Source organism: Channa argus, chromosome 6, assembly GCF_033026475.1.
Source record: "Channa argus isolate prfri chromosome 6, Channa argus male v1.0, whole genome shotgun sequence".
Taxonomy (NCBI): domain Eukaryota; kingdom Metazoa; phylum Chordata; class Actinopteri; order Anabantiformes; family Channidae; genus Channa; species Channa argus.
In genome coordinates this window covers 28,560,315-28,571,285 of record NC_090202.1, presented here as the reverse complement: position 1 = coordinate 28,571,285, position 10,971 = coordinate 28,560,315, and the positions used below count along the sequence as shown (strand labels likewise).

Genomic DNA, 10,971 nt, shown 5'->3' with positions numbered 1-10,971 from the left:
AATCATCAATTTTAGCTTGAATCCATCACTGCTGGCTTGTTTGTGTCCATCACGGACGTGTTGGTGTCAACGCTCACTGACAAACCGCACAAAGTCCAGACCAGAACAAACATGATGATGATGCCACGGAAATGACCAAGATGAATCAGATCATGTTCGGATGTTACTGACAGAACTTTTACTGTGTGTGGAACAGACAGAACGGACTTTAAATACCAAGGTCGACCTATTAGTTTTATTATCAGTGTCAATGAACAAAGTGAGAATTGACTCATAATGTAAATGTCCTGTGATTTGGATTTGTTAGTTATGGAAATTCAACTCATGGAACTAAACCTTTTTATAGCGAGCATGAGTTCCCATAGATTTTCCTTCACTGAGGAAACTGCAGCTTGTTTGTGACATATGTTTAGTGTCACCGCTTCTCTAGGATTTAACTTTAATTCCTCTCATCAGCCATAAAATTAGTACCACCCTCCTTTTAGTAGGTCCAATTTCTGCCACCAAAACAGTCCTGAAACATCGAGACAGGAGACCTCTGAAGGTTTACTGTGGCATCTGGCACCAAGCCATCAGTAGCAGATCCTTAAAGTCCTGTAAGCTGTGAAGCTGCGCCTCCAAGTCCGCACGTTGGACTGGTTGTGTTCCTTATACCATTCTCAATCATTTTTGCAGCGTGGCAGGGTGCGTAATCCTGCTGAAAGAGGCAGTGGACACAGGTCAGCATGGACACCGCGGCTCCACAGCCCCACACATGATAAACTGATGCACTCGATGTTCTGACACTTTTAATTGGAACCAACATGAGCTTTCCAGCAGTTTGAGCTGCACCAGCTCTTCTACTGGATCGGAGCCTTGACCCCATGATCCGGTCACTGGTTTTTCTTCTTTTTTCACTTTTCACATCTCAGTGAAAAGACACAAAATGGCCACAAAGAACCAAAAGACGACCATGAACAATCACTGTGTTACACTGATGAAAGCTGAGCCGCTTTGATAAACTTTTAGTGGCTCCAAAGTCCCATCAGCCACCTCTGTGCGACGCCTCAGTGAATCCTGATCATTGATCACTGGGACCAGACGACTGTGTCAACACCACACAGAAAGTGGATCATTGATCATGTGCAAAGATATTAGGTTCATATTATTGCATTTTAAAGTACTTTCCCTCCACTCTGTGTATTTCTAACGTAGTATTATGTATAGAGCACCTGTCAGTACACGGCTGTGTTTTAGTCTCATACTTATGTCTTATTGCCACGTTTGGCTTGCAGTGTTGTCAACTTCTATTTTTAGTAGTATCACAGTATTATTTGGTTTTTCTCTTCTATTATCTGCTTGGTTCAACTTTTAACCATCTGTAAAACACTTTGAATTGTATTAATCTGTACAAAAGGTTTGGATTAATAGAAAACCAGCTGCAGAATAACTGAAGTACAGTAGAATCCACTGCACATCTCATAGTGTGTCGCTTTGATGCACAAACACAACAGCAACACAGTGTTTGAACAAACACCTTATTAACTTATTGTCTCTTCTCCTGCAGACACAGAACAACCAGCAGCACAAAGCAACAGCAGCGAGTCTCATTTTTGATCACGTCACTCCCTCTCTCCCTTCACAGGAAATGATCCCAAAGCTCTTCAGCTCAGTGATCCCACGATGATGAAACGAACCACTGCAATCACAACTTTTCCTCAGTGTCCAAAGAAAACGACAGTGACGTCTGACGGAGCTGCAGTTTTTGTTTTGTCCCTCATTTGTATCGTGCTTTGGATAAAAGTGTCTCCGCGTCTCTCGGGTTTTATGAGGAGTGGCTCATGTTTCACAGAGCAGACAGTCTTTGAAGGACAAGCAGAGACAAACTGGACTGTCAGCATAAGCTCTTACACTTCTCAAAGTTTGAGATTCTGCTCAGAGTTTCTCCTTCTCGGCTCACATGTGAAGGGGCTCAGAGACACATTAACAGTCGGGACACGCAGAGCACAGATTCACTCTAACACCACCAGGTTGCATAAGTTTCCCTGCAGGCAGGCGACAACAGATGGAGGAGCGGTGTGGGTACGGTGCAGCTGTGTCTCATTAGGTAAAAACTGCTGGACCATCAGCAGACGTTCAGAACTAAATAATTGTTTCCTGAAGACGGACAGTGGCTGTGTGGTGGACTGCAGCTGGGACACCTATGTCCTCATGAACACAAAGAAAATGAGGAGATAAGGAGCCACTGCAGGTCTGACACTGAAACACTGCTGTGTGTGTGGATCGGGTGGCTCAATGTTGTGTATAAGCTAAAGATCCGCTGGTTCAATTCCTGCTAACCCCTTGGACAAAACACTGACCCATGAGGTCCAGGGATCAATACATTATCAATTGATATTATGAATCACAGAGAAGAATACTTCAGTACAATTTGTGTCCTTAAATTACAGTAAAACCTGAAATATTTTGGGGGTCAACAGTTCAAATCCAGCAGAGATTCAGTTCATCCTGCAGTCAGAGGCATCAAATGGTCACGCTGAGAACCTGGCACCAATCAAATCTTCTCTGTTTCAATCAGAGCACAGTACAAAACTTAAACAGGAAGCTACCACATTTCAATACTCAGTGTCCAGCTGAGGACACAGAGCTCACGTAAGAAAGTGGTGGCAATTTACATTCTGATTCCAGGGACGTTTATTTTTAGGATGTGGATCTCATCAGTTTTTCTGGAGTTTCGGCTGCAGCCTCCCTGTGCTCCCCCCCACCAAACACCTCCACCTGTGACGTCTCCACCGTGCTGGGGTGGTTGTTGTTGTTGAACCCGTCTGACAGCAGCCTGCAGCTATTTTTACGTCCATGTGTTTACTGATGCAGGACAGGACACAGCAGCAGTCAGATGAGAAGATTTCCAGGAGTTCAGTTACTATCACCAAGTCAAATACACAACACGTCTCATAAATCTGGACACAAACCATCAAGATTTGTCTTTCTGCTGCTCAGAAGCTGCTGTTGTGGCCACAAACCGTGATTCATATTTAGGAAACTCCGCGTCCACGGTTCAGGGAGAAAAACATGGAGGTCACGGTAAATCTGTATCTCATTAAAAATTTCATCACCTAAGAGATTCAACGTTAATGCAAGAGCTGAAACTTTGATCACTGATCGACTCTGTGACACAGCAGTAACAGCTGGACCTTTACTCCTGATTCAGGTTCATCTAGGAAATTCACTGGGACAATGACGTGAGGGACAGATAAGAAAAGGCTGCATTAAACTGTTTTACTTTTAGCTGGTTCGACCCCCCTCTCAGAGAACACTACTCTAACCTTCAGGTAACATTTGTAGAACATTAACTGAACCAAACTGGGTGGAGGTGTTCGTTGGTGAAAAGTTACTCAAAGCACAAAGACACAAAAGAAGCCACAACATCAGACACAAAATGAGACATGAAACTGTCTGATAGCATCATAACCCCCCTCGTGCACACACACACACACACACACACACAAACAGCAACTACCAAATAAAGGTACCTTTTTAAGAACAAACACAAAACCTGAAACAAAATCCAAATGACCTGAAAGATGTGAAACATCACCCAAGACCCTGAATGAGACCATGAGAGGACAAAACATGAGCCCAGAAGGGAAAAAGTTCTCCAAATGACACAACAAGAGACCAGAGAGTCAATGACTCAACATAAAGACAGAGAGTGAAAAACACACAAAAACTACTTTAAATGATGCAAAACAACTAAAGAGAAAAAGTGAAGCTGAAGTTTTACTTTCATTCGGTGGAGGGACAAATGTCCTAACTCATCCATGCCTGAAGACACTTAAACGCTGCTTACTGAGCACCAGGTCTACCATGGAAGCCAGGTTTGTTATTTAAGTCCTAATCCCACTGACATTTGGACTACAGGTAAAGAGTAGTATAACTCTGCAGTATTAATATACCTGCATGTCGTACTATTTGTGTACGATAACGTAACAAAGAAGGTCCTGTTTTTTCGTGTTTGGGAGCTTTGGTACCAACAGGTTCCCCAGGTCGTCACCATGGAAACGTGCTTTCTCGTTCAAACATATACTGAGGATTTTCTGCTGCAGGTCAGTGGAACAAACAGGGTTCAGTCCACATTCACGGTCCACAGTCCACAGGTGTGTCCGTTCATTTATTACAGTAACAATCAATGAGTAAAACTTTAAACAGAGGAACTCTGGATTAGGACGCTCCAAGAGGACAAGGGACTAAAGGACTAGGTTATTGAGGAAAGACAAACGATTTAGATCAGTCTGAGTCTTCACACATTGATTATGTGGGTTCAGTGTCATCCAGCTTCAGGTCCGAGAACTGAAAACTGACTCTGAACAGTATCAAACTGTGTAGAGCAGGGTGGACGGTTGGATGAGTGGAGGAGCAACACCCACAGGTAGAAACCCCTAAATGAACCAAAGACTAAACCCAAAAACCCCCAAAAAGAAACAAAACTGACCCACAGACAGAGGACGCCAACAATTAACAAGTGTCCACATATTCAAGTTCCAACCAGTACGTGTAGTATTTGTACCTGATACACATGTACAACAGTGAAGAGGTCAAAGGTCAAACTAGAGTTCACACAGAACCAGAAGTGTTTCTCTGGATTAGTAGGAAGTTAAAATGTCCCAGTCAGCAGCAGAGGGGGTGGTATTGATTCTCTGTATGTGTGGATTCATTCATTCACTTTCTGTGCATTTTTCTACTGAAGAGCACAGTCACCTGCCTGAACAAGGCCAGAGGAGGTGAAGACACAGACGGACAGAGACAGAGACAGACAGTGAACTTTGACTTCTTTACATTCTTCTGTTTGTTTGCAGCTTTAATTTAAAACCCACTGACTATGTGTCAGAGACTCTTTCGGCTGTGCTGCCTTCACTGACCATCCAGTTACGCTCTAGATAAAGCAGCAGCCAGGGCACCGTGGACATTGTGTCCTAGGGTTACAGGCTGCGTGGTGTCTCAAAGGGACATGTGCAGACACCACTCAGGCCTCAGAAAGAGGTTTGGACAGTCTGAAACTCTGAAGGTAAAGTCCACGAGTCTTAGTCCCCCTCAGAGCCAGATCAGCACATCACAGAAACGTGTAATAATTGACAAAGAGGAACTAAACCTTTAATTAATTACACCTGGTGTGTTGACACAGCTTGTGTGGACTTCCTGTTCCCTGTGTCCCCTCGGCTCTGAGACCGAACATTCTGCACTGAGACAAAGAAAGCGGATTCACGTCCAGAAATAAAGAGACTTTGTGGGAAAACGATGCATGCGACACGGACTGGTTCTGCACAGTCCCCTCAGGTGGACAGCCTCAAACGCACCACGTCTTCAGCTAAACTCTGCAGACAGACTCTGACAGACACTGTGACCTCTGCTGTCCTTCAGACCACTGACCACTGAAGTCTTTCACAGACCAAAACTGTCTCAGAAATCCACTGAGGGTGAATCGTCGATATCAAAACGCTTCACGGGGCGTTTTTGCTCGTTTTTGCTCAAACAACAGCAAAGTTTGATTCTGTGATGAGTTTCCCCGTCACTTTTTGGACAGTTCCATTATTTTCTAAAGTTTAGTGAAGGACATTCAGACTGTCTACCTGCATCAATAATGAGCTGCTGCTTTCAGCAGCAAAAACCTAAAAAGTGTTTCTTCTACTCACAGCATGGAGCCATGGTGGCGCAGCGCGGACACAAGCGACAGGAGCGGCGGACGCGGTCGGATCCTCCCGGAGAGCAGCTCCAAGCAGCCTTAACTCTGCAGCAGCTCAGCCTGAGGATCGGAGGATCGGAGAGGATCGGAAGCCCCCGCTGACCGGGGCGCGCCGCCTTCACGGCCGTCGGAAATGTCGAAAGCAAAAAGGAAACGCACCGAGTGCGATTAATGTCAGAGCCGTTTGAGCTCCTCCTTGTTTTGCTGTGGGACTAGATTGATGCAGGTCTAAAAAATGCCCCTGTATGAACAGAGAGTGATTCACAACAATGCTTGTTGTTCTTTAGTAAATAGAAATGTAATTAACGAGTCATAAATGGTCACATGGTTTATTACCAACATGGGAGCTAAAGACAAATCTGAGCGCTGATAACTATAACTTAACTTCATAAATGTGTTACTTATGTGTTTTGGGCACACGGAAAAATTCTTAAAGTCTCTACGTTACAGTGTGCAGCTGTTTTCCCATGTGTTTAATAGAAACATGCTCCAACATTTTGTTCTCTAGCTTCATGTAAACTTCAAGACCACGGTAAAGCTGAGACTCGTACACAAGGTGTCCACATTTTCCTCTCGACCAAACGCAGGACTTTTACTAACTCATCATTGTTCATGTTTAGGCTGTTTGACCACTGGCTTTGCTTATGATAAACAGTATATGGATAAATCCTGACTTGTGATTCCCCATGGTTCTTATCCTATAGCCACATTCCAGCCGGTGGTACCATCCTGGGTCCAGGTCTGAGTAAAGACCTGCTCTTACCTCACTCTCTGTTCAAATGTCCAAGCACTTCCTGTTGCTTGGTTTCTCATCTCCTTCCTCCAAATCATTTACTGAGGAGTTCATTACAGTAAGTGTGTGTGTGTGTGTGTGTACATTCCTGCTGCTGGTAATCATTGGTCAGCTGGTAAACACACACAGACACACACTTCTCAAAAGCACTGACACAATACTCGTTAACTCCGCATTCAACACACACACAATGGCCACAGACTGTCGGCTAGAACCAGCCTGAACTTCACTTCCTGCTGATCAAATCAAAGCTTCTGTTTTTGATGTCCATCCCTTCACTATGACACAACAGGTCAGATAGCACAACACACAGTGTTTGAAAGGAAGTGGAAGCTCATTCTGAACAGGAGATGAGGCCTCGCGGCTGTAAGGTCTGTTACTGTGGTGACCGGGGCAGGACCAGACCCATAATGCCGCTGGCGTAGGCAGTGCAACACCAGATGTTTCTCATGCCCCTCCCACCCAGAGGCTGGAAGATGGCATCACAGGGAAGAGAGAGAGTCAACCAGTGTGTGGTTAGTGCTACACACTAAGAAACACACAGAGAAACAGTAACACAGCAGCAGCTTTAATGGCGCAAACGGAAGAAACACAAACTAAATGAGACTTGTTGGAAAAAAACTACATCAACAACGTTAATCAACAACACTGGACCTCGTGTGGTTCTGTGGACTGGGGCCTAGTTTTCCTTCATCTGAGCAACAAGTGGCACCTGAACGCATCGCTAAGACTACAGCTAATAAGACCTAGCACAGGGTCTTCACCTGCGTGACAGGGACTGTGGACTGTCCTCTAATAATGGACATCTCTGATAAAGGCCCTTACAAGCACCAGCAGCTTCACTAAATCAAACAGCCAATCAGAGTGTCCCACCCTGCACAGAATGAGGGATTATCAAGTGTATCAATCACGCAGGACATGTTGAGGTCTTTGTCTCCCTCCTTCACCCTGATCTCCATCAGTGCTGTTGCATAACCACTTTCATCATATCTGCACTGTACAAACACACAAACAACTCGTGTGCACATCATGTCCAGGCTGCCCACAGCTCAGTGTTATCTGACAGACCGACACTGATCCTCCAGGGTCACAAACTGCAGACACGCAGTTTCTCAACACATCTGAGAGACTTTCAGACTAAATCCAAACTCATTTATACAACAGACCTCAGCTCCTGCAGAGACGACTCGTCTGGTTCCAACAGCTACAATAATCAAAATATGAAAACACAAAATGACATTGAATAAAACATGATAAGACCTGCACCTAATGATTACTTCTTTGTTCATTAACCTATTGATTATTTTTGATTAATAGATTGATCTATCTGATCTGTTGTCCATTAAGCTCTTTTATTTTTCAATTCATATAAAAACTAATTTAGTAAATATTAACATTCAAATTCATCAATCATGTACATTTCAATCTTTTCTTTAGTCATTTTCTCTTTAAAATAACAAACTTTAGACTTAAACAGACTTTATTCCCCAAACAAAAACAAGGCCAGTTTGAACTGCTGATCTGTGTTTTACAGACTAGTCGAGTTGGGGAGTAACTTTACGTAAGCTGTCTATTTATTTTCTTATTCACTAATCTCAGGGATGTCTGTAAGAATTCATGTCCAATGATGTCAGAACACAAAGCTTTATGTCCTACAACTAAATGCGTGCACTGGGAGCTCATTTTCCTTATTGTCCCAGAACAGATCCCAGAACAGCAGCAATGCAGAGACAATCAAGTCTAAAAGCTTTTGAGCGAGGCTCATCCTGCTGACCAATCAGAGAGCAGCAATGATTTGTGCTCGATCAGGTCGTTTATCAGCTTCTTCTTTGTTGTAATGTGACAACTGACATTACAGTTGTTGAACTCCCCCCCCTCACACACACACACACACACACACACACACACACACAAAAAAAACCCAAAAATCACTTCAGTCATCATTAAAGACTAAAATCTGCCTGTGTGACATAAAATCTGAAGCTTGAATCTTGGAACCTGTGACTCTCAGTAATGGAAACATTAGAAATTGTGGAGCTGAGTCAGCAGCTGCACATTAGAAGTTAGGGCGTGTGTTTGTGCTCTCATGTGGTCACTGGGTCAGAAAAAGAGAAGTCTTCAAAGTCAGAGGTCTGATTTCTGCTGCACTTGGTGATTTAATCAAGTTTCACAGCCTGATGCTGATTTCGCTGCCGTCAACGAGCTGTGCTCAAAAGCAGAAAAGGAGAAGTCATGGTGATATTAATACATCTTGGTGCTGATGAGGCTGTTTGCTCAATCACTTTTCTTTTCCTGGTAAACACTAACTTTTCTACTCTCTGTCATGTGGAGTTTTTATTAAATCCATTACCGATACCAAATATCTACAGAAGAATATTAAAACAGAGGATGGAGTGATGCACGGAGTAGTGAATGTGCAAATGTTGCGGGACCACAGGCCTGAGTGTCTCCACGAATTAAGGGTTCACATGACGAAAAAAACCCCAAACACTGACTTAAAAACGACACCAAAACACTAAAAACTGGCAACAATAACCACAAAGTCTGGGGGTCTGTAGCCAGACGATTATTATTTAAAGCATGATCATTCGTTGTTTCTGTTTGTATCCTAACAAAGCAAAATAAAAAGAAATATTAATCGTAAAGTTTGTTTGAAGTTATAAAAACCAAACACAGGTGGAAGAAGGACACAGGAAGTGGGGTGTGACTGTGTCATTGATGTCATAATTACTTCCACCCATCATGCACCCGGGCTAAGCTCTGCCTCATTCACCAGCAGAGTTTGGATGGTTCTGAGTAACTGGGCAGGACTGAGGACCTGGACTCAGCCCTGACTCATCAATCTGTCACCACAGAGACACGTACTCACAGAGGAAGGTGTCAGTCAGCACACACACACACACACACACACAGCTGAGGAAACACACTCTGAGCCGAGCAGAGGTAACAGGAGACAGCGAGCAGGATGTCAGAGTGGGGCTTAAAAGGACCAGAACCACGGTTTTTGGAATGCTTTCTGCTCAGAAGGATTTCAGGTTGGGGTTTGGTTAGCCTAGCTTAGCACAAACACTAGGACTTATGGGATAGTGTGAGCCAGCTGCATCACGTGTACAGGTGAACGCTGTGTCCTGATGGAGCCACTGCACCTGGGTTTAGTTTGGTCCCATCCTCTTTGGACCAGAGATTAGTGCCCCTTTAATTAGTGACACAGAACCAGAGCCTGGATTCCTGCTATTTATCCAGTGTCCACAACAAACGAGTGTGTGTCCATGTGTCCTGTCCTCGGAGGAAAAAAAATGTAGGTTTTCTCTTTAGACTCATATTCCCAACTGCAAATAATTCTACAGCAACGTAGTGATGGGGATTTGTTATTAATGATAGTAATAAGTGAGAAACTCCCTGCTCAGACCTGCAGAATCCTACCTGGATTCTGCTGGAAAACACAACTGGACTTTGGCGGAAACACTGACATCTGAGCGGCTGGAGGAATAATTTACTACAGTTCTGAATAAAAATGATGGTTTATGATGTGAAAGTTGTTTTAAAGACAAAAACTGCAGACTGAAGCCAAAACCAGCAGCTGGACCTGCAAGATCCTCTGTGTCTGTCGACGCCGTCGCCTTCGTGTGTGAGTTCAGCTGTTTAATTGACTCAGCACGCGCGCACACACAGTCAGAGTCAGGTCTTTTTCTTTAGCCTAATCTTTGTTCAGCTGATCTCCGTGTTGCCAGGTTGGGCTCCACTGTGTCGCTTTTCCTGTTTTTCATCACACCTGTACCTGCAGATGTGGGTACACGAGATGGAGCTTCAGCAGCAGCTGTTTTTATTTGTGCTTCATTTATTTCAGGTTTTATTAACATAACCGGTTCAGCTCCAGTTGGTTTTAAATAAACTTCATCTGTTGTGTGCTGATATTCGCGGTGATCCTGTTTAAAGAACTAAACTATCGATTACTGGGTAATAAAATGCCCCCAGAAGATGAGTACCTCCATGCACATGGATTAAAGAAGCAGATCTTACCTTTTCTTCTTTTACAAATATATTCCAGGACTTTTCCTCAGCACTCTGACATGTCTGTGTCCACACAGTCCATGTTGTGTGTCTGTTTTACTGCGTTCTGTTGTGGTTCCCTCAGGCCTGATGTTCCTATAGCTGGTTCCTCTCTCCTCATATAAGTTTACTGAATGTCTGCTGCAGGTTCCTTCTGCGTTTGCCGGGTTCTGCTGGGTTCTGCCGTCCTCCCTGTGGTTCTGTCTCACTCGACTGGTTTCTGTCCGGCTCCACTCGCTCCTTGTTGAGCTCTTTGGGAGTTCTGCTCCTTGTTTCCTGTTTGTTTTATTTTCTAGCTGAAGCAGGAAATAGTCATCTTTTCCTCTTCCTCCCACCTCCCCATCTGTGTTGACCCCCACCAGCACACACACACACAAACAAACGCATACACATACACACTACACGCTGT

At 44.0% G+C, this 10,971-nt stretch overlaps 1 protein-coding gene across 2 annotated transcripts in view; it reads right to left on the bottom strand.

Annotated features, from left to right (window-relative positions):
* The window catches only part of exoc3l2b (exocyst complex component 3-like 2b), a 32,145-nt gene extending 21,326 nt beyond the window's left edge, over positions 1 to 10,819 (bottom strand). Inside the window, exon 1 of one of the 2 annotated variants that reach the window (XM_067506867.1) lies at positions 10,533 to 10,819. Coding sequence is in view for 1 of the 2 variants with exons in the window: in XM_067506865.1 (XP_067362966.1) it covers positions 5,670 to 5,674 (5 nt within the window). In the remaining variant the exon portion in view is untranslated. Of the gene's footprint in view, positions 1 to 5,669; positions 5,863 to 10,532 lie in introns of those variants that run through there. The other variant, XM_067506865.1, reaches the window with a different exon arrangement.
* Between the last annotated feature and the right edge of the window lie 152 nt (positions 10,820 to 10,971).